This window comes from Ciconia boyciana, chromosome 5 (assembly GCF_034638445.1).
Source record: "Ciconia boyciana chromosome 5, ASM3463844v1, whole genome shotgun sequence".
Lineage (NCBI taxonomy): Eukaryota > Metazoa > Chordata > Aves > Ciconiiformes > Ciconiidae > Ciconia > Ciconia boyciana.
Genome location: NC_132938.1, coordinates 61,522,718 through 61,547,696, shown reverse-complemented (window position 1 = coordinate 61,547,696; position 24,979 = coordinate 61,522,718). Strand labels below are relative to the sequence as shown.

The following is a 24,979-nucleotide window of genomic DNA, read 5'->3' as shown; positions in this document are numbered from 1 at the left end:
AGGGAAATGCTGTTCTTAAATTTTAAATTAAAATGGCAGCAACAAATGGCATGAAAATATAACCTGATGCTACAGTCCAAAATGAGTTATAAATACCACCAGCAGAAAATAATTTCCTCTCCTCCCTGACCTGCGACATGAAAGTGAGGACTTCTGCAATTTCAGCAAGAAATGCCCACTGCGATGCTCCGAGTTCACATGTACCACCAGTCTTCCAAGTGAGGAACCTAACCTGTGGGCATTTTTGTGAGGCTAAGCAGTATTTTCATTTCTAAACCCTTTTTATATCCCTGGGCTTAAACAGGCCATGACCCTACCACGATTAACATGTACTTGTCACTTTGCCCTTCCTGGTAGTGCCACAGAGTTAGCTGAAGATATGCCTGCAGCGAAAGCTAAGCAGCTCTGTGCAGGATTCATGCCTAACTTTGAGGAGAGGCAGTTAACAATTACGAACAGTAGAGCCATTGAGAAGACACACAGGAAAAGTATGTAAGATAGCACAAATCTGCAGCTAGCTTCCCTATGTTCCAGGAAATAGGGTGGGTTAGATACATGAAATTAAAAAGCAGAAAAGCACCGTTCTTCAACTACTGTGGTTAATTTAAGTGCTAAATATGCTGTACATATATATATGCTTCCAAGTGGATTCATTTAACATGACACTATATAAATGCGAAGTCTTATTTTTATCACAGTTTTAATTCTCCATTTGATGAAAAGGGAGGGTATCACTCCACTCCCCTCGACCCTGCAGAGGTCCTCTGCCGAGGGGGCAGGTGAGCACATCCCAATATAGCCCGGGAAAGACCTTAATGACTTTAAACCTTTGCTTTTCTGGCTGAAGGTCAGAGGATCACTCAAACAATCACACACATCAACCAGCAGATATGGAGAAGTGTCAGCCTCCAGCAGGTGGTGGTGAAAATCATTTCAGGGCTGGAAATTGCTCAGACCAGTTTAGCAAGTGGGAATGTGTATGGATGGTCACAAGGTACACAGTGCAACTCCATACATTTAGGGAGCATCTAATGTGTATTTCTTTCAGAGAACTGACATTTGCAGTGACTGTGATGTTGCAGTAATACCATTAGTGACCTAATTTGAAGGCAATATCAAAAAACATCACTTCTCTTTTTTAATACTTGCCAGATCAATTTTCAAAGACCCAACCATCACATTCTCCAGACTTACAAAATTAAGCTCATTTCCATTGCTGCTCCAGGATTTGTGTTAGTGGGAATGAGTATAAGAAAGCTCATTTGTTCAAAAACTAAACCGTGATTCTAATGGTTGCTTTCACGCACTGAGACCACTTAAACACCATGAGGAGGAAGGTCCAAGCATAAACACATCAACTGAGCTAGAGTAATCTCAGCTGCAAGAAATGGCACATGACCTAACATCTCAGGCTTCAGGATGTGCTGCATTTCCAGCACCGCACCCCGGATCAGAGCAAGTCCTGCCATCACCACCTGCCACCAACCTAAAGCAATCATCGGAAAGCAAGAGGAAAGGGAGGTGCTAATGAGCTAAGGCTGCTTATCTCTGCATAATCCTCAAGGGAAAGCCAACCAGATTTTATCAGAGCAGCCACTATTGTGCAAAATCTCTGCTCTGTCATTAATCCCATCTTCTCTCCTATCTGCATGTAGGAGAGTACCATTTCTTTCTCTTCGGCCGGGTCTGCCTCCCCCCAGGGACTGCAGGCAGCCTGCCGCCCTTCTGCTTCTACATCCCTCCACGAGAAGGGGATGGGGGTAAGAGCCCCTGCGCCTTCTGCCTGGTCCCAGCTTCCCAGTCACTATAGACCTCAGACACGTATTTCAACCGACAAAGGAATACAAACTAGAGGATGAAATGCAGCGCCTTACAGTTAATGAAAAAGAAAACTCACCACATTAAAGAGACAGCATCTAGCTGAAAATATTGGTATTAAAAAAATTAAGTACAACTAAAAAAATGTGTAATATTATAATTCCTCTCTGCAGCACATATTTTTGAGATATAAATCAACCCCATCTGCAGGATTAAAACAAAAATGCAACCATTAATTTGGTGCTAAATGTTTTCTCTACATGTTTAATAGCCCTAAGAAGGAAAACACAAATGCATTTCAATGGCCTGATGTTAAATCATTTATAGAAGACCTATTTCTGAAACAGAATTTTCTAGCACACTACTGCTGGCGAGTTAACAGAAGCTCAAGACTGCACTCGGCTCCATCAATAGGAAGCATGCAATTCATGCAGGCTGTCTGCCTATGGAAAGACCAAAGATATCACACATCTAACTAAAAATATAAGAGCTAAAAAAGCATTCAGTGGAGCAGCCTTGGGTTAAACGGACAATTTTAAAACACATTCACCAGCTGTCTGCTACCAGGCTTGTTTCTAATCTCTAGGATTCCAGGACTGCAATTTGGTACTGCAGCACAGCGAACTGTTGCTACCCCAAAAACAAATACTGACAGCAGGAATGAAAATTTCAGAGCTTTTGTTTATTTGGTTTTGGGGTTTTGGTTTTTTTGTTTTGGTTTTGTAAGGAGAATTTTTGTTACCGGTCTTCAGTAACTCACTCTCTTTAGCAGCCACTAAAGGTGGTGTGGAAATTTCAAGCCTCTTTCCTAATTCCACACATCCTAGCACTGCTGAAAGATAAATTAGGCATTTAGCAAAATCCTAGGAGCCTTAAGAGGGAAAGGGAGCTTAAGAGCATTCAGCAAAGGGGTTCTTAAGACTTACCTGGAACCTTCCCAGCAGTACTCCCTCCCTCCAAGGACTGTGCAACCTGCCTCTGTCCCCACTACCTATTTCACAGGCTCCCTGGTAACAGAAGCCTCATCCTCTCCCATTTCATTTCCACCCCACTACATGGAGCTCTGCAACACATGCATGTTAATTCAGCTATCTGCTGGCACCAAGACATAAAATTGGAAAAGGACTTATGCATTTTCACCTTTTTTTCTTTTGGAGAAAAGCAAGCCTGGTACAGATCTCAGATCCCAGGCCTTGAATGCATAGAAGCATCTGAGACACTCCACACGCTTTGCCCACAAAGGACAGTAATTTTACCCCAAAATCCTGCTGTCAAACCCAGCACGAGCACACACTGGTGCAGAGGAGAGCGCAGAGTGGGGCTGTACAATCCCTATGCCAAATTAAAAGGGGAGACCTGCCGCCCTTCCAGAAGGGCAGACCAGCCCAGCGTTCAGGTCTGTGCTATTTATCCATGCCTTTCATCCTGGTAATATTTGGGCAGTCTCTTCAATTTCCTTTTATGCAACTGATGTTAAGACCTGGCTGCCAATCAATAGCCTCCAGCTCAGCTCCCACACACAGGTTCCCTCCCGCTACTCAACTTTATCTCACAACCTGCTCCTTCCCTCCCTTTGCTGCTCTCCTCCCATCACAAGACCCAAAAACTTTTTTTTTTTTAGCTGCCTGCCGGCTTTCCACCTGCTATCCCTTTACAAAGTTAAAGTAAATAAGAAGCAGGCTCTCCTCTGCGCAGTTTCAGTGACTTCAGTGAGGTCGTGTAAGGCTAAATCTCTTGTGAAAGCCAGGCAGAGCACTACACATCTTTTTCTGCACTGCAGGAACTTCTGCAGGGCTGCGCTAGCTGTAAATTAAGGCTGTGTCACTATCTTGCCTGTTGCAAAATACCACTTAAAGACACGCCAGTCCCAAAACTGAACTACTTCAAAGCCTGCCACCAATATTGCCAGTTTTATCAACACACCCTGCAATGCACAGCATTGCTCAGATTTTCAGCTCTGGAGCCATATGATTAAAGGAGAATCTTTGCTTTTGCTGGCAGTGTTTCCATCTTCATCAAAAGAAAAAGGGGTTTGCTTGCTCAAAGAACAGGAATGCAAAATAAAAAGTACCCCAAAGTCACCTTATTTGTAGCCCCCTCTAAAGTAATGCTGACCTCAGGATTGGTAGGAGCAAAACAGTTCCTGTTTTGAACACTGGCATTGGCAAGAGATATATGTATAACCTATATGCATACTTATAACCTATATGACCTACCGACGGTGGCAGAGTCCACCAGCACCTGATGGAGCACTTGGGAAGCCTGGTCCCCTCTCACAGGAAGGGACAATGACCCAAACCACTCTCAAACAGAAAAATGCAGTAACCTGAGACAGTGCTTCAAGTTTGCAAGTCTGCTCTTCCCAATGGAGGAGCAGTGCCAGGAGCAGAGCAGAGACATGGCAAGTAGCTCAAGATCTACAGGATAAGTGGTGCCCACTACATGCAACCTCCAGACTGAATACAAGGCCAAATGGCTTTGCCCAGCTCTCTTCCGTCACGTTTTAAACAGAGCTCTAGGGCAACAATTTTTCAAGTATTTGTGCCAGTGTGACAACTCAGGCTTAAAGTTCAAATTCTGCTTTGGGGTAGGATGCTTGCTCACTGGGACAGCCCCACGGCATCTCCCCTCCTGCCCTGCACCAACCAGACAGTGGAAGGACACCAACCACAGCCACGTGACTTTTTCCAGTAAATCACAAACTTGAAATAAAAATAATCAGGAAACCAAAGCAATTCATGTACTTGGATCAAGTTAGGAAAAGAGGGGAGGGGACCAAAAAAAAAAAAAAAATCAGTAAAGGGGAAAACACCGATTTTGACAACCTCCCAAACCATGTGTTTACCATCTTCTCTTCCTGAATTTAAACAAAATAGAGGGCAGAAAAAAAAAATTATAAAAACTGTTCTAGAGTAACCCAAACTATTTCTTTCAACCTCAAACACACTTTTTTTTTTAAATTTCAGCTACCAAAACAAAAAAACCCACCCTTACTACTTGTACAAACTTTTCTTTTCCAATACCAACATCCATTTTTATAATGCAAAAGGTGAAGAGATTCCCATACAGCCTCAGCCTGTTTTGGGGGGGTTTGGAGCTCATTTTAAGGGCAGGAGCAAGTGTCAAAAGGAAACTGCAGTGAGTTCAACAGAAAGAATATTCAGCCCAGTGTTTATTAAAACCTTTAAATATCAGAAGCAGTTGTAACCACCCAGGATCTTACCATTGCCACACATCTGATACTTGCCCGAGTCGAGGCTCAAGCCTCATTTGGATGGCAATTTTACAACCGAGACATTTATACTTACAGACATATATTCCTACTGACAGCAGTTACTAGTCAAGCAAAAAACATAATGGATTACAGGCACAGAGGATAGAGAGGATCTGATTAATCTCCCTACTCTGGCAGAAATCTGGTCTAATGGAATTCATTTAAAAAGCTCAGTTTCCATAGAAGAAACTTAACATTTTCTGGTGGTTTGGCACATTCCCCTCAATTTGTCCAACTAGGAAAATAAAAAAAAACCCAAACAAATAAGAATACCACAGCTTTTGGGCTACACTTCTCATTTTACTACTGGATTGAAGTTTTCTGATGTTTCTTGTAATACCACTCTACTCTGGCCGCTACGCTGCACAGTCCAGTTAACACACAGCCTCAGAATATCCTGAAGTTAATTACCTGAAGTAAATGTGAGTTTCCTCACTCATTACAGGAGATTTCCCAGCCAGAAGCTAAGGATCATTTTTCATAAACTAAAACATAAGTGGGGGAAGTAAATTGCAAAGAGGTGAACTGGAAGTTTAAAGCATCTTTTTGAGACATGCGACATATGGCTAGCGAACTTTTTTCTCCATCTCTGTATTAACCAAACGCTCACATATTCCCTGCTATCCCACATACGATACTTGCCTGGCAGAAAGCACACTTAAAGTCACTTCCATTACCACCCCCTCCCCAAAAAAACCCTTGTCTCACTGCAGCAACATTAAAGGAACAGCCAGACATGTGCTTCTGAACGACCTCTTTCAACATGTGGGCAGCGAAGATGTTAAGAGGAGAAAAAGGGCCTTACTCCATGTTAAAGGCTACTCACCACTGCATCAAGATTTAACAAGACTCAATTTCACTCAATGTCAAGGTTTTATGAACTGCTTTGCACTGTGACAGAGGGCAGGAGAGGGATTAGCGAAGATAGGGGAATGATTAATGTTTCATCTCCACTATAAAACAGAACTACACCGGAAACGAGTTTGGTGAATGTTCACAGCACCATCATGCTCCGTCCCAACGCCACTGCTGCCAATTGCACACTTCAATACTCAGAACAACTCAGCAGCAGCATTCGGCTTTAAAAAAAATGCAACTTTTAGAAGTGAGAACTTAAGCATAAGTATCCTTAAGCATGGATACTTCTGTATCTTACAGTGCTTTGGATCCTTTTAATTCCACCCGGGTCAAGCTTTCAAAGTCCTGTGCACAATCAGGACTGCTAGAAATCCTCTTCCTCCACTAAGTAATGCCAAGTAAGGTTCCCACACAGTCACACTGCTCAGATCTGAGAGAAAACGCCAAACAGGAAAGACCCGCACTGAAGCTGTGGGACTAAGCATGACTGCTCCTCTCAAGAAGTGCTAGACGTGAAGACATATCAGAAGTCACTTGAAGTTACATGGAGAACTTTGTAATCATCAGCTCCTATTGTTTAAACACTTGAATTTGCTACTTGAACAATTCTTCAATATTCTTTTATATTTGTAATATGCATGTAAAGTTTGCTGCCACGCCTGCTATTTCTGCAGCAGGCTGTGCAGGAGACTTCTCAGTAAAACTCCCTTAGTGTATTATAATGCAAAAGTTTTGACAATTCCTGGATTGCTCTGCACTACTGACAAGAAACAATGCAGACATCTGTAAAGCTGAGATAGCATCTCAAAATGCAAGCAGTAATTTGCTAAACCAAGTCCCATCCAAGCAAGCCTGTAAGGAAGAAGAGCAATTAAAACTTTAAAAATTATTTACAGTACACGCTTATGATGTTATGATATTATCTGTTCAGAGACCTGCAAAATTCAAGCTGTTGAAAAATGAAGAAATATCAGGACAAAGTCACCTAGACTGTTCAGTGCTGCACACCAAGATGCAATGGAAAAAAATGAATATGGGACAGAAGTTTTTCTCAGACTTTGATCATTTGCATGATCAATGAAAGATGTCAGGACCAGAATCCAAATGGAAGGAGAACCCAGCTGGAGGTTAGCGCAACTGAAATGAAAAGGAGCATCAGCCCCTCTCCAGCATGCCTAATCGGAGACTGCTCTGACTCCTTGCCAGAACAAAGCAATGTGTTATGTGCAAACCTTGCCTCCCCACACACAATTTTAGTTCTTTTTTTTTTTTTTAAAGGTTTGAAATTCTCTGTACATCTGAATTAAAACATCATTTCATACCACAGTCCAGCAATTGAGGGTAAGACAACGGAGATGAGCATGAAAGAGGCAATGAAGAAACACAATACCATTAAATCATTTTGCACTGCTTAACATAACACTCATTGCAGAACAATTTTACAAATGCCATAACAAACAGTGTTGACACCACATGGTTTAACACTGGAAGACTGGCAGAGCCAGATTTTCAGAAGGACTCACAGTATGACATACATTTTAGGTTTATAACCAAATGCTTGGGTTTTTAAAGCTTTTGGGATACTGTTCACATTACTCATCATCTGATGATACCAAGAGGTTCACTGAACAATTTTCAAAAGCAGCAAGAAAGAAAGTTTTCCTTGTTACTTTCATGTTGTCCTAATATTTAAATAAATCAAAATTCATTTGGGGCTTCTAACTGTTTACTACAATTGGAATAACACAAAGCATTTGGCTTATTTTTAATGCCCATAACAGTGAAAATTCACAAAAACTAAACTAAATCCTTAATCTTTATCATTGTCATCAACTATCCATAATTTCCCGAAAGTGAGAACACATTTTTTAAGAGTTTCCAGTAAGAGAAAAAATACTTGATCAAAAAGTGCATGTAATGAAAATAAAACAGATTAAACTTAGTTTTCTAATATTTCAGGCAAACCGATACAATTATCCATGTGCTGCGCTGGCAAAGCCTAAACTCTTAGGCATATACCAAATTTGACTAGATTATAGATGGCCCATACACCATATCAGACCCTCCAGCAAATGCATTATTTTGCCCCTGCTCCCTGGTCTCTAATCTACCCAAAGCTTTTCATAGAGATATTACTACATTCATGGTTTAGGCCTTGACAACTGCACCCATAAATCAATTTTAAATCTTGCATTAATCATCCTTCTGTAATCAGTGGCTATTCAGCACAAATTTACATCTCATTTCTGTTGGCCAAACAGCCACATTAGAGCTTTGAAGCTTATTCAGGCTTAAATGATTATATTCCCCTAATAAACACTGAAGTCCTCTCAGTCCAGCCGCCATGAGCTGCATTAATGACATGCCGTGGCAGCAGGGGCCATCCAAAGTCAGCCTTGTGCAATGCTACCAGCAGCAGCCCCCACGCCAAACAGATTTTTTGCATTTCCAATACACTCAGACAGAAGAAATAAGAAGGTTGCTCTGCCTGTGCAGACCCTCTTATGGGAACTGGCGTGCACAGCAGGCACATACACCATGCAATTTATTGCACCTCCTCCTAACAGCTCCATTTGCCACCTCTTGAATACATGAGGTTACCAGTAAGAAAACTGAAACCCAGATTTTCTGATTCCCTGCATGCTGAGCATCTTACAACTGTCACCAAACACAAAGCTGTTGAAGCTGAACCCTGTCGAAAATCCACTTTTCCCATTTGTCAGACAGCTGTAACTTTGTTCACTGCACCACCAAATTGGGTCTTAGCATGCTTTTCTTTGATCACCTCACAGAATTAGGCATTACATTTTTAATATCTGACTACAATTTTTTCTTGGTTTTTGGGTTGCTCTTGCTGCTTTGTGCGACAAAGACTATCACTTACGCAGAATTACAGTAAGCAGCTAAAACATGATCAGTTCAGGGCAGATTTTTGCATGTTCTTGCCTGCAATCCTTATAGCGAGCAATCTATCCTGATTGAACAAAGAATAATTATTAATTAAAAGATCCTCGGCAGGCCTACATTATTAAACCAGCATAAAAAGCCTCACATTGATTGTATATTCACTTTCAGTTAAGGCCTGAATCAGTATGCTAAGATCTAAAAATGAATGAACAGAATGAGTTTATTATGACTGTTGTTAAGTACTTACCCACTATAGGTAATAAATTATACATGTGGATGCTTGTTATGCTTATTCCACAACATAATGCAACTTTTAGTTACTTTTTATTCTATGGGATTTAATTCCCACTGCATCAGGCTTATGTTACTATTTAAATACGGCACCAGAATTACAAGGATGTAAATCTGTCGGACAGAGATGCAACCTGGACCTTGATGTTTCCTTAAATCTGGAATTGAAGAAACATGGATGTGCTCATTTGTTTATGATGGATGTCTTATATCCTAACTGTCTCAGAAAAGACACATTTCTGGAGAGGTTCCATACTTCATAGGCTATTTTTCCTCAACTGCAACCTCCTGCTACTCCACGCTCTCTTCTAGCATCTGACAACCACTAAGGAACCAACTGAACATCAACATGCCATGGCTAGTAAAGCAGCCCAGGGCCAGTCAGAAAACCACAAGCAAGGATGTCCCTTGGACTTGCGTATGGAAGAGACGCTTTCACAGCAGGCCCATCACTGAATGCAAGCTTCTCTCAGTTTTGTGCAGCTTATGGACATAACACAGCCGAATTGCAGCAACAGCATTTTGCTGCTAGGCAAGATAATCCTCATCTGTGGCCTGAATTTCTGGTAAGAAAAGTTTTAAATAATCTTCAGGAGTCCCCAGGAGGAAAGATGCTACTCAGCACAGAAACTACAGATGATTATTTATCCACCCCTATTCTAGGCCTTACACTCATTCTACAAAACAGACTGATTGACCATTTCACACAAACATGAAATTACAAACCCCCTTTCATCATTATTTAGCAGTTAAACCATGAAATCAATCCCCTTTCAATCTTTGTCTCTTCAGCTTCAGACTCTTTCAGTGAAACTGGATGTGTGTTTCACAAAGCGTTGAAGTTTGAAAGGAAAAGGATGAATGAATGCACTTTAAAAAAACAAATTAAAAGTACAATTCTCAGAGGAAGAACTAATTAGCATAGGAAACAGCACTTCTACAGGTTATATGGTTAATTGACATCATTCTTCTTACCAAAACACATATGCACTGGAAGTTAGACAGCTGAAGAAATGGCACTCTGATGTTGAAAAGTTGCCTCCATAGTGCATAATACATAAAGCTTTCTAATGTGTGCTCTCATTCATAAATTACTGTGCACAAAGAAACTTAAAACAGTAAGCAGTGAAAGAAATTTCATACTAAGTAAAGGAATAAGCCATTTACAGGAAGGACACAAACCTGTTGTTGCATCTCCATAGCTTCCCCTAGCCTTAGGTGTCAGTCACATAGGACCAGACCTAAAGAATTCTACCACTCATACACAAAGAGGAATTTTCATATTTGTGTGGACTGAAGCAGTCAGAGACAGGCCATCCAAGCACACAGGTGATTTCAGTGCAGTCTCCTCCACTCAGGGATGCAGAGTCCTGAGATGCTGCAAGGTATTTGGCTTTGCAGACCTGAAGCCTTTACTTGCACTAAAGCTGATGCTGAGCCAGCACTGAATCCTACGTTTCCTAGGGTGTTAGGAGGCTGCAGGGTTATATCTTCTCCTGTAACAGGAACCTGTCTTCGCAACAGAAACTATGCACATGATGCACTCATGTAGTAGCACGTCCATCTCCCATGGACTCCCCTTACCAAATAACCAAGCACCCAGGTCAACTGATGGCAGAAGCTTCAGCACAGCTCTAGCACACAGTTTCAGGTCATAGATACATCTGGCACTGTACCCCAACTCTTCCCTGCCACAGCATCCAGCTGAGCAGCCACTAATATTCCCCCTTCACTTCTACGTGGCTTCCCTCATAAGGATGATTTTCTTCTCCTCATGATCCATTGGCCTCAGAGTAAACAAAAAGATAATGCAACACTTTACTAAGACCACTTCCAGAAAGCCACTTTCATTTCAAAGTGTTGCCAACACTTTGGCTAGGACAAATTGTAAAGATCCCAGAAAGGAGAGTCCACAGCTACTCAACAGATCAAAAAAACTATTTCACAGCACACAAGCCTGTAAAAAAATTTTAAGAGAAGGCTGGGATGTGGCTAATTTGCTTGTGGCCTCTATTTGCCTGAAATGGGGTGTGGGGAGGAGGGAGAGAGATGACTTGTACATACCTGTAAAGTTAGCAAGAAGATGCATAGCAAGATCCATTGACCGAAAACTGAAGTTTGACAAATCCAGGCTAGAAAGCTTAGTTTGTCTTGCAACAAAGGCAGCTTGCTGTTGGCACAAGCTACAAAGGGATATGGTGGACTCACCATAAGAGGAAGCCTAAAAAGAAGAAATCCCTCTCCGGAAGATGCACTGTAGGTCAAATCAAGGTTACAGACCTGCTGCAAGGACCCCCAAACAAGTTTCTACACTGTACAAAGCTCAGGAGATTCAACTACATAATGTTAACAGCCCCAGTGGCCTTAAATCCTCTGAAGCTACAACACCATTACCTTCAGCTCACACATTCACAAATCTGCTCTTATTTTTAAATAACGAGAAGCAGCAAATAGTATAATATTGTGCTTTTTTTCAATGGATTTACTCCACGAACAAGGAAACCATAACTCAGTAAGAAACAGCATGTCTAGAATGTCAATGATTTGCAATTATAGTATTTGAACAGCGGGGAGTTGCCCAACTTTCTTTCTTAATATCATTTTGATTACTTATGTATTTACTGTAATATGGGAGAAAACTAGTTCAGTTCTCAGATTTAAAACTGTGCAGAGCAGAGGAAAGGAAATTTGCCAAGTAATAACTTTGGTCACAGCATTGTGTGTGAAAAAGACTGTTTTCACTATTTTCTCTCTTTCCTGCTTTTATTTTTTAACAGACAAAACAAAGGTTAGAAAAAAGGAAAGGGACAGTCTTTTTTTTAAGGGTAACAATCAAGACTCTGCTAAGTTAGGCTCATTCCCAGTTCAAGAAAACAGAGGACACCTATGACACTAACACCCATTTTGGGTCTCAGTTGCTTGCTTTATCCTTGGTCAATAGGGACACTACGTGGTCTTTCAGCAGGGACAGATGCACCAGGGAATTCACCTGGGAAAAGCCCCTCTCATACAAAAAAGCTCAACGCAGATTCTGGCTTCTGCCAAAGACCCTCTGCAACACCTGGAGAGATGCACAGGGAATTCTGCACATCCAGCTTCAGCGAGGTCAGCTTCTGCAAACAGCAGTGCTGGGAGAAAACACCCCAGGTTAACACTGGAGGAGCTAACCCTGCAAGCAGAAAACCTCAGGAGTATTGCTGTGCTCAAAAGGGGCAGGGAAGAGAGGAGTCCAAAAGGTTCACCCGGGCTAGTGGCATCAAAGTAGTTTTGCAAACACTGAGCAAGGGCTGCTTAAGATCCCCTGCTTTCTCTCCAGCACCTTCACAGCAAAAGCCTTTTACAAAAATTATACAGGCTGCATCATAACCAAATCCCCTGGGGCTAAAGACATTTGCCAGTTCAATACACTTACACGGCTCTGAGAAACAGGCTCTGCCAGACTAAGTTATTGCGACTCCAAAGGACATAGTAGCTCCTGCCTATCTGTACAGCCTGTCCACATCAAGACCACCCCTCGGAGTTAAATATATCAGACTCCGAATAAGCAGCATTTTGAAACTGAATATACACAGCTTGGGAAGTTGAGCTTACAGCCTGCATAATCAGCACAGATATTCAATTATCGTTAAAATTAATAAGTAGGACAACAACCAAATCCCCTGATGGGTTTTGATTATCTCAGTCTGGGTATTTATCAGAATTACTCTGACACACTGAGTCATTGGGCTCTGGCCAATGGGCAGAAGTTGCTCCTTAGCCCACTGCAGTTTCCTTTGCACTGGAAGCATCATGACACCCAACATAGGCAAAGACAACAAGTACCGCACAAGAAAGGAGATGGATATCTGAAACTGTGCGAAAAGGTCTGATTTGTCTGAAATCTGTTTCCAAAGTCAACTATTCATTTCATTCCTGTTCAGCAGCTGTACTCTGCCTCGCTGTAAGCAGAGCAGCTGCAGCAGAGCGGCTGCAGCCACTGCTTTTGCATGGAGGCACCAACCTGCTTGCAGTCACCTACCCATCACCTAACACCACGTATCAATGACCAAAACTCATTTATTTTCTGATCGTATGGCAAGACATTTATAGTGATTGACATAACTAGCAATTCTTTTCTAAAGCTTCATCATTTTTAGGTTGATTTTTCCCAGCACTAGAACTGAAATCATCAGGGCTTTGCCCAGCTATTGTATTAATCGATATCCATATTTTTAAGGATGTAAAATAAACTACAGAATTAGCAGTGACGCAAAAAGCAGATATGCTGCCACTGAAGTTAACTACACAGGAACATTCAGTTATTCAATCTGGCATCAAAATAAAGCAAACTGTAAACCAGAAGGAGATTGTGTAATGAAGTGACTATCTCACAGGATTATACTTGTGGCTACAACTTTAATTGTGTAGTCTAGAAGGATTTGCAACAAACTGAATAATCTTACATTATTATAATGATTTGTAATCACAACACTGGCTATGATTTACAGGCTTACTATACATTTGCATTGCAATCAACTAAAACAGTCAGCACATGCCCTACAATTTGTAACGGCACTTAAAATTATCTTTTTAAGGAGCTCCAACAGCTGCCCAGTCAAACAGTTTGGAGGTTTGAAACCAAAGCAAAGTTGTCAAGTGTGAATATTCCCAATTTTTGAAGAAAATAAAGCTAAAATAAAACAAAACTGAGCACCCCCAAGGTTTCTGAACAGAAGACCAAAGACCACATTTTTGCTATCCTTTACTCTTGACTGAACCAGGAGCAAGCAATGCTGAGCAGACATCATAGAGAGCAGAAGTTATTTTGATGGCCCTCAACTGCAAGTGACAAACTTCAGGAATGACTGGAGAGTCACAACATCAGTTCTGTAACTGGAGTTTGCAAGCTGAATATGCAAAGACAAACCCCAAAAAAAGAAAACAAAACAAAAAAAAAAATTGAGGTCCCAATGAAAAAGGCTGCCAGCACAGGCAGAAGGTGCTAGTTTTTCTAAATGGCTGGAAGAAAAAATAGCAAGTCCTCCTTTTCAGAAACAGCCAATTTTCCCACCCCACTTGGTATCTGCTGGGTGCAGTGGGGTCTTGGAGATATCATCCCAGCAGGACTGCTCCCTACAAGCAGCACATCTGCATCACAGAGAAACTCAAACACCTAAAAAGTCAATTAATTCTGAAAGATCACTTTCAATAAGTAGATATTTAAATTACAAAGTCCTGTCATCACCTCCTCTCTCACCCTGCCCTCACCAGTTCTTGGTCTAGCTCACAGCCAAAGGCAAGGCAGGGGAGGGGCTGACTTGAACAAGAACAACACCAAGCCTGCAGCTCTTCCTCACAACCAGAACAGAACTGCAAATGGATTAATGGTGTACACCAACATCTCAAATCACATCAAGAAATACTCTATGCTATCTTCTCCTGCCAACTGCATCTTCTGCACAGCATTATGGACTGTCAATATTATGGGAAGAATCATTGCTGTTATAGGAAGACCTTTGAAGACAAGGGCCAGGTCACTTGCCTCAAAATATTTTTGCTGAAGTCAAATGAGATTTTTTTGCATCATAAAGGCTCAGTCCTTCCCCCCCTTCAGAGCCAAAAGTTCTCATCTTTGATACTGCAAGAAAGCATCCCAAGGAGGGTAATTATCCACAGAAAGCACACATCTTTACAAGCTTCTGGTTTCTCTTATTTCAGCACAGTAACAGACCTACAGGACACTATTTTCTGTGTTTCAATATATAGGTAGTTCATATATACTGAAATCAATAAGATGCACTGTCTTAAAGTGAAACCAGGCTTTAGGAATGGATAACTTTTCTAACAATTTAAACACATCGGCTTAAAATAGAAATTTTTTTTTTCTGTTCATTTAACTGTCAACTGTTCATTTTGTTAAATCAAGAATTTAATATAATCAAAGCAATGGCCTGACACTTGCTGGAGTAATGAACACAAAAGAGAAATAAGCAAGAATACACAAGTTAAATGCTTATCAGAGCATTTTGGTGAGAACAAGGTATCTAATAATACTTTCCTTCTTGGAAAGCAGCAAAAGGAGGCAAATCAAGGGCTCTGGTGGGGGTGTTTCAGCCTGGTCTGACAGATGCAGTTTTTAGAAAGCCATCAGCCACCTCTACTCCTCACCATCACCACCTCTCTCGTGGGAGCTGCCCCAGAGGTGCCCAGCTCAGCAGGCAATTTCTTGTCCTCCTCCTTCATCAACATGCTGATGCACAGCCCCCACTCTTCTTGGAGGGGGCTTGCTTCCTACCAACCCCCAGGGCCTGACGCTGTCCCCCTGCAGCTATCTGGCAACTCGACCATGGATTATTCCTTACTAAGATCACTAAGATCATACAGGGGTAGGTGAGGATCAAACGAACATGCAAGTGTCATTCACTCCTAACTCTAAACCACTACTACATCACTGATGTGTTTTCAGTAAACCATCTTGAAATAGAAATAAGGAACAGTAATTTCCCATTACACATGGAAAAAATAATTGCTTTCTCCCCTAAGTGCTCACAACTCCCCATAGGGTGGCAGGGTCTTTATTTTTTCAAGGGGTTTGTGTGGTTTTTTTTCCCCAAATCCTCTGACCAGGCAGGGGAAGCAGCAGCCACTGTTCAGCCCATGGGGTACAGACAATTGTTCAGCCCACGGGGTACAGACAATCCATCACAGCGGCTTGGCAGAATACAATGTCACAGTGGTAACGCAGAGATGACTGATAGCCGGGTGTCACCCACGTTCCCTTCAACAGCACGTCATCATTCATGTTGGGAACAGCCTAAAAGCTGGTGAGAGGAGCTACCACTTTTCTTTGGAGAAGAGTTAACGCACAACCCCTGAAAGGATGTACTTGCATCCATGTGTACTCCTGGAATCTCTGATCTGTTTTGCCACAGTATTTTAAATATTAAAACCAACAGACCTCGTGATTACTGCCTGCTTTAGTCAAACACCCTAAATCATATAGCTCAGCATGCTTTTTCCACCAAAATGAAAACATCTTAAGATAAATTAAGACTATAAAACCAAAGTATTTTGAGGCAAAAAAGAGATTCCAACTAAAACACTGGCATTTTCTTTCAACAGCCAAAAACCCAGTCCCACCCTTCCCTTTCGTATGTACATGTAAGCCTTCAGCAACTGAAAAACACCCCAGTTTTGTGACCAGAACAAACAGAGAACACGATGCCACCATTTTCAAACTCTGAAAATCCTGAACCATTCCCATTAATAACTTGAAAAGTGGATGAAAGTTTGTTCTAATAGTCCTAGATGTTCAGCTGCTGAACTACTTCTTGAATAGTCACATATCGGGACTTTGCAATAAAACAGCAGTCAATCAAAAAGCTCTCCTTACTGGTTTTAAGCTAGGTGATGGGTCTTCAAAAAAGCCCTCTAATTTTTGTCTTCATTCACTGTGCAAAACACAAGGCAACCACTGGTCATGAAGACAAAATAGCAGCTTCCATCTTAACACTATTTTCAAGAATTTTGCATTTAAAATTTTCTCCTTCTAAACAAACCTATCATGTGTTTCCCTTTCCGAAGTTAGCATTTATTTTATTTCAGGTCTTTTGAGCTGGCTTTCCTGAATGAGTAACATGAAAAGAAAACCAACTTTCCTCGATTATAAGAACATTAAATAAATCAAACAGGACTGCAGTCTTGAATTTAGTTACCCAAATAAGCCATTAACCTGAATAAAAATACATGCTGCCAAATGGGGCAAGAGCAAGGCCAATGCATTTTAAGTCTTATAAAAGGATTATGCAATTAAGTGATAAGTAATACACTGATAAAGATATTGAGCATATGAAGTAGTAACATACTACAAAAATTCATCTACATAAGCTATAAAATCCTAATGCACATTTTATAAACCCTGGGCTGTTGCACATGCATTCTGCAATGGTAATACTTTATTCTGCAAAGTTTCAGATTCTCCATGATAGCACTACATTTCTACATTTTAATTGTACGGTTACTAACTGTTGGATACCAATATTTCTGAAGTTGGCACAAAAGTAACAGAGAAAACAATGGTTTTAGAAGATAAAGCTCTTCAAAGCTCTTTTATCCCCAAACGTAATTCCTAGACACTAGAGAAAAAAAGACTTTTTAGCGTGAAAGGAGATTGTTTGCCCAATGAGCCTGTGTGGAAGAACCTAATGCTGACAAGTGCATTTACAAAATGATATACTGAAGGATCAGTCTTCATTTCTTCTATGGTGGATTTTCAAGACCAGGATAGTAATATGTTATTCCAGTAATACAGTTCTAGCCGAGATAAAGATTTGCTTTATTCTTAATCTTACTAGTATTAACTTATTTTATAGTACCTTAGAGTACTCTAGGCATTTTAGATCTCCTTTAATAAGACCTACGCCTCACCAGATGCTGCTCCCAAATAAAGGCTTGATTCATGTCAACAGCACACAAAGCAAAGGGCAGCTAGGTGAGAGTCCAGGGCAGCTAGCTGAGAGTCCAGGACAACAAGTTCAAGAGCATTCTCAAACGGAGAGAGAAGATTTAACTTCATATGGGAAAGAAGATATGAGAAAGGACATTAATAAAATGGTGAGGCTATTCAGTGAGAACTGTTGTCTAGCATGAGGTGCTCTGGTTTAAAAGCAGCTACATACCATAGCCAATCTGTTGCAGGCATTAGAGAAGCAGATCTACAGGGTGTTAAATGAGTAACGGTAATGTGATTTTTAAGCAGGTCAAGATTAAAAAAGAGAGCTTAGAGAAACGAAAACAGATCTCGCCCTAGACAGAGTCAGGACAAGCTTTCAGACAGCAGGGCTTCAGATGTAGGGCTGGAAAGGGCCAAAACAGATCACCTGCTTTGTTCGTCCAGAAGAAATCAACTCTGCTTGTCCAGAATAACACAGATGATGGTTTGAACTGCTGTCAGAGACCTCCTGCGAAAGAAACCCCACAACTGCCCCAAAGTAGAGTGGAAAGTACTTTCCATCAAATTTAACCTGAGTCAGCTTAGCTGAAACAAATCCTGTTTTTCTTGTCCTACCCATTGCCAACTTGGGCAAGAGGTTATTCCTTTCTTCTCCAAGCATCTCAAGGTGGTTGTGGGCAAGTCCAATACTCTATGCTACACTCAACTCCATCGGCCTTTCCACACAAGACACATCTCTCTATTGAAGAGCTGATCTCTTTAGATTTTGATTGATATTTCAAGCTCTGTGAAACAAATGCAGCTCTACAAGCAATGGCAAGGTGACCAACTTACCAGGGAAATCCACCAATTTGGACAGTAGTCAGCTAGCCGAATTCCACTCCCATTAACTCCAGCATCTTCAGTCTCACTCTGGAGCTTTCAGAGTTTGAAACATGAACTCAGCACCACTTTAAAACACAGTTTGGTTCAATTATCACAAGGGTCCTGCACAGCTGCATTATTAACTTCTGGTGTCTTTTCAGACCCAAAGCTCAAGCTCTTTTGTTATAATTATGCTATACAATGCAAGCATGCATGAATCACTCTGGCACACTAAAACAGGCGGAATAACCAAAAGAAAATACATCATCATGGCCCCATGGGATATGAGCAAAAATGACCACGTAAGCACATGAAGAACCAGGGGGAGGGTCACAGAGGACAGAAGTTTACATATCTACAGATACTGTATTTTACCTTAAGGAATCCTAGCGGAAAACAAACCCCCCATATCTTTCAACTCTACTGAAGTCAACACATCCCACAAATTATTAATGTAAAATTCCTTTATTCTGTATGTAACAGGAAAATTTAATTATTGCTTTGGTTTGGATTACTCAGTTTACTTCAAATACTTAGATGTGCAGTATGTTTCTTACCAACCTGTGCATGTACAAAAGCATGTACATGTAAACAAAGCAGCCAAATTGCAGGGTTTTAAGGTGTCATTAATATATTTTTTTCACATATTCAGGTATTACTTATTTCCATCATGCTCCCTGCTGCAGTATGAAATGAATTCTTGCTATGTTAGCAAATCCCCCTGATTCCTCTTCCACACTGGTCACAGCCGAGCAGCAGCATTTGCAGGAAAAAACCACAGGCTGCCAAAAGTACTGCCCTGAAAATGCCAATTATAATCATAGCTACATGACACAGCTCAATGGTGCCAAGAATCCTTCTTCTCCTTCCACTACCCCCTATCCCTACCCCTTTATTTTATTTCTATCCCTGAGGGCAAACACTGCCTCCAATCCAGGATTCCTGTATAAAATCTCTATCTGAACCAAGATTGACAGAGAACAACATGAATCTATTCACAAACTGTGCTGAGTAATCTAAATCACCGTTATTTTTAACTTCAAAGGGGCACCCTAGGGTACCTGTCCTCAAAAGAATGAGCCAAAAATGCTGCTTGCCAAAAAAAATAAAAAATAAAAAAATCAAACCCAGCAATGTCCTACATAAATGAGAAGCAACATGCAGAATCAATTTGGCTGAATTTACACCCCAGCTTTCAGGATTTGGCCTTATTAACCACCAAAAGCAGGGGCAATTGCTTTCCCTCTTGCCGTTCATGTGCAACAAGTCATCCAGCTCTCATTTTCTGCAACAAATAAAGAATTAAGAACATCTCCACAGGACCAGGTTCCTTAGTACATGTTTATTTTCCTGTCTGAGCGTAAAAAAAAAAATCCCAGCACATGGAGCTGTGCAATGAGCCACAGCACACAGCCAATACCCCAAGGACCACAGAGGCTTTCCTGTTCTGTGCTACAGGAAGGTCAGGGAAATCAACGGGAGGTGCAGGAGATGGGAGAGGACCCATTACACAAAAGCAAAGCAGGTGTGCGGCGCTCCGATTTGGACAGAAAAAGAGTACTTCTAAGCTGTAAAGAAATAAGTTTTAAAATAAACCCTGAAAGGAGGGAGGGTCTGAAACAAATAAATCAGCGCTATTATAGCCACTGAAAAAAAATTCAGACATAATTGCTGAATAAATCAAGCCAGATAAAAGAAAAAATGTATTTTAATCAGCAACTTTTGCAATTATCTGGATATTGTTAAAAGTGGCTGTGTTTTTACTTGGTCAGACCAAATAAGACTGAACAGTGCAGGTTTACAGGGGGCTCTCTGTAGCTTCTCCCCGGCTATGGCTTTGCAGGGAGTCAAAATGCATCATGCAGAGTCACCTGCCAAATCAAGGGAGGAGAGGAAGCAATATAGCCTACAAACACTGCCTGACCCAGCTATTTCTCTCACAGCACTTACCGTTGTTCCTACTTCTGTGAGCTTCCATATGATAAAAATGTATGTTTAGCACAGGCAAGTGCAGGCAGTTTCTGTAGGTCAGAGTCAGTCAGTGTCACAGCCACATATAATGCACACGTAAACCTCTGATGTGCCCAGTTTGGATAATCCTAAGCAGCACCCCAGGAAGAAATCCGGAGGTAAGAGACTCACAGGCTTTGCAGACCTGCTGTACAAGCATAGGCTTTAATAAAAAAACCTGACTGGTTTTGTTGATGTGCTTGGAGGGTTTTCTACTACACAAGAGGGACCAGACTTTTCTGATATAGCCTCTGGTAATTCCAATAACCTCCTTCAGGTTAAAGTAAACTTACATGAGCTGCAAAGCAAAGTCCAAATTGTCCCTTTGGCATGTAATAACAGATCAATTCCCGACTTGAGCTGCGAAAGGGGCAGCATTTCCATGCTGACCACACTCCACTGGCAGGGAGACAGTCCCTTTTCTGAGCTCCATGGCCACGCGGACCTCACAAGGACTTTGCTCACACTCTAACAGATATAACTGCAAGTTTAAGAGCCGACTGTACAACTGCTGCAAGCTGCTGAACCCGCACAGCCAGGGAAATGCCTCCTGGGGCAGCCAGGAAGCCACACTACCAGGATTCATTAATCCTTCAGAGCAAAGCAGCAGAAAGAAGAAAGCACCTTTTCCTGCACAACAGCCGGTTCTTCATACCAGGAGACATTGCTTCAACCCCTGCTTGGCCACAGCGTATTTCAGTCACATTATTTCATTTCCACTGGTCCCTCAATACTCCATATGATGGGAGAGAAGGATTTTTCTTACCTTCTATGTGCATGGGGGAAATGAAGGCCAGCCAGGCTGCAAGGATACTGGACACTACCAAAACCTGTACCAAATAAGCACCTAGCTAGACAAAGCTCTGCAGAGGCAACCCTTGGCTAAAGTGCTCCTCTCTCTTCCCCTAACACCATTACTTGCTAGATGAGCTGGTGCACACTGTTTAGGAGCAGACCGAGGTCTGATCTTGTGGGGACTAAAGCAGCTGCGGTGCTTTATTTGGAATTACAGCCATGAAACAGGTCTACCGCTAAGCCTAATCTGTCTCCAGACCGGAGGGTCAGTCTCCTTCCCATACACCACTGCCTTCATTTCCCAAGTTAAACCACATTTTCCCTATTGTGTTCAGCAAAAATTAGGTGAGCAACAGGATAAATGAGAGCAGCTGGACCTGCCTGGAGCGTCGAATGTCTTAAAGCTTTAATACACAAAAATTACCATGGCACACAGCTATAATAAAAATTTAGGCTATGACACCTAAAAAGGATCTGCCAAAAGCAAGCTCATTTGGCTTGACTGGACCTCTTACCTCCTTTATTTTGGTGGGGTTTTGGGGGGGTTGTTCTTTGTTTTTTTTAAATAAATGTGGAAATCTGTTTTCAAAACCTACCAGCTTGAGCCTTTGTGATATGCAGATAACTTCTCCCAGGCACTCCCATACAACTACAAAGACTAAACATCTGCTTTCTTTAACAGCAGCTGTGCTCCTAGTGCAATCTCCTACTTCTAGCAGGTGTGGTTCTAGGAAAAATACTAAGTGTCCTTAAGATTCATAATAAAAATCAAGTGGAGAAGCAGCAACACTAGAAGAGTTGAAGGCTGCTTCAAAAGTTAATGTATCTTCAGTTGAAACTATATCACCATTGAAATTGCTACCAAGTACTTGAAAAGTGACTACACTCTACAGGATACTGTTAATAGCAATAATAAAATACCATGCATCAAAAAGCTTAATTCAGCACATGGTCCATATCTACGCACTGTAGCGTTGCAAAGTGTGACGTATTATGACATTTCTGCTCCTTTCCTTGATGCGGGACTGTGCACGGACCTTCCAAAATTTTCCCTAAGAGGATATCCTGAGATAACAAATTTGTATGAGAATACTTCAAAAAGAACAGCCTGCATATCTCTGATCTCAATCAAAGCTCTCTCCTTTTCCAAATTCAAATCCTGAAGTGAGAGTTACTTAAAATATTTATACAAGGTAGATCTCTTTAAAAAATTAAGCAGAGTATGACTGCAGCATAGCTGATTGCAGAGCAGATAAGGGGGTTAGAGAAGTAAGTCTGGAAAGACTTTTTTGAGTACTTGTAAAATACTGCAAATATATTAGGCCAAGAAAGGGACAATTGGGCTAACCTTATGAATTTTTATGATGTCCCATGAAAAGAAAGAATATTAAGAGGAGATTTCTGGAAATTCAAAAACCAACTGCCCGATTCACTTTTTATTTGTGGAAGTTAATTTAAGGAAAAAATCCTCCCTTTTGAGTCAGTAACCATTAATTTAGCTTTCGTGAATGTACCACCAGGTGCTGTTTGGAAACTGAGCCTGTAAATACAGAAAGGTTTCTCTAAATAATGAAAAAAACACAACTGAGGCTTATGCATAGGATATTTAGCTTTTCATTTACTCATCTACACATATGGACCCAGGAATCTTCTCAACTCTTCAGGCCTAGTTATTTCTCTACTAATATTCCTGTAAGGACATTGGGATATACAGCAACAGTGCTTTATACCATAGGAAAAATCTCTCGAGGTGTTCAAAAAGGAAAAATCTTCCTAAGAAGCGGACACTGGGATCTTTATGGTGTGCCATGGCATCAACACATTGCTCTGTCAGCACATCTGACACACTGGTTATTCTGATGCCCACACATGCAAGGGGAGCAAGTTTAGTTCTTGGCTTTAAATCAATACAGAAAAAACACTCTTATAGACTCCGACCACATCAGGATTAGATCTTGAACTGAGCTGAGGATAAACTCAGCTCCCCATGTAACTTTCACATCCCTGCCATAACCCATGCCTGCAAGCATGCAGCTTGTCTGAGTGAGGCTGCCATTTCTAACACATTCCTAAGAGCTGCTCTGTTGGAGGGCTCGGTCGTGCAGCATTTCTGTCTTGGGATGCTTTCTCACCTCACATGGTGGTCATGGCTCCCAGGAACTGACAGGAATACTCAGCGCCGTGCAAAAGTCAACCTTTTGAGATGGTACCAAAGCTCTGTTACAGTACAGCACTGAGGATGCCCCAGCCAAACCAAAGACCAAAAGTCACAGCAATGACTGCTCACACAATGCAGTGAGGCCAAGCACACACACTGGAGGGTATTAATGCATCTAAACTCCAGCACTTATTTCAGGTATCGAATTAGGAGGCCAGGTTCTTTCAGTTCTCAGTATAGTTAATGGTAAGGGACAGAGGCTCTTCAGGGTGCTTAAAATTCAGCTCCTGTTCCAGTGTTATCAGCTCCCAGAATTTTATCATGAGCCTGAAAAGTATTTCTGAACAGCCCTGTTCATTTAAAGCTAACAGTAATGTCCCAGACCCTGTGTTTCAGAAGAAAACTTTCAGAAAATTGTTGTACATTTACCCCAAAGGCTCAAGAAAAGAACAGGAATTTATAATTAAAAAAAAAAAAAAAACCTCATGGATTTTTTTGGTGAGGGGAGGAGTGAGGGGGCTGACTCATGATTTTTTTTTTTTTTAATACTTGTGGCTGGCTCTACTGCATAAATAAATCAATCCCCTAGCCACATAGCTCCATTTTTCCAGTCACAGCTTGTTGTTTTATTTATTTTTTTTCCCTCCATTGCCGACAAATCACTCCAGGGAGTTTTTAAACCCAGTAGTCTACTTTCCGAATGGAAACGGTTAGTATAATTTGTGAGACAGAAAGCAAACAACAGAGACTTACCCCATTTTTTGGGTAGGCTATCCATCCTAGATCCCCCATTACTGTGCGCGAGTCCAGTAAATTCACTGAAAATAAGAGAAAAAAACTGTTAAGGAAGATGGACGGATTACAAACTTCAGTAAATATTTCAAGGTTTGGGTGGCTATGGTAAACAGGCTGTTTATAATTAACCAAGGAAGTTGGATTTTTGTAAAGCAGAACAACAATGCAATAACTCCCCTAACAGTGAGGTCATACACTGAAAACAATTCTATATATGCATTACTTTATTCCTTTGAGATCTGCCACTGAAACCAAGTTGCAAATGCGCTAAACTTTTGTAAGATCCAGACCCTTCACATTCTTAGGATCTGGTCTTTCGGGGGGGGGAATACCTACATAATGCACACTGTGTGTTTACGTGTATATGCAAGACATATAGCACATAGGTATACACATACACTCAAACATCTATGTGTGTTTATACACATATTTCTTCTAAGGTGGCGTTATGTTTTTAGCATAATTATGCCTTTAAGACAAAAATGAAAGAAACAACAGGCAGAGTTTCCTGATTATAATGAATTCAATTTATAAAGTATTTTATGGGCAAATATTACAGTATTACTGTTATCAGGAACCTATTCTTTTCTCCCTCTCCCACATTTTTCCCCCAAGTCTTTGACAACTTCATTGTAAGATATGCAAGGGATTTTTTTTTTCCCCACACAAAAATTCAGAATAGCTTTGTTAAGTCACATATGCAATCAACAATTTACATTAAACTGCAAAAAACTATTCCCAAGCTTATAACATTTTTTCCCCCTTATATTACCAAAAT

At 41.1% G+C, this 24,979-nt stretch overlaps 1 protein-coding gene across 11 annotated transcripts in view; it reads right to left on the bottom strand.

Annotated features, from left to right (window-relative positions):
- EPHA5 (EPH receptor A5) overlaps window positions 1-24,979 on the bottom strand; it is a 213,266-nt gene that overhangs the window by 173,192 nt on the left and 15,095 nt on the right. For all 11 annotated transcript variants that reach the window (XM_072861294.1, XM_072861291.1, XM_072861292.1 and 8 more), the window contains exon 2: window positions 24,160-24,224. In XM_072861294.1, coding sequence (XP_072717395.1) covers window positions 24,160-24,224 — 65 coding nt within the window. The remainder of the gene's footprint in view (window positions 1-24,159; window positions 24,225-24,979) is intronic.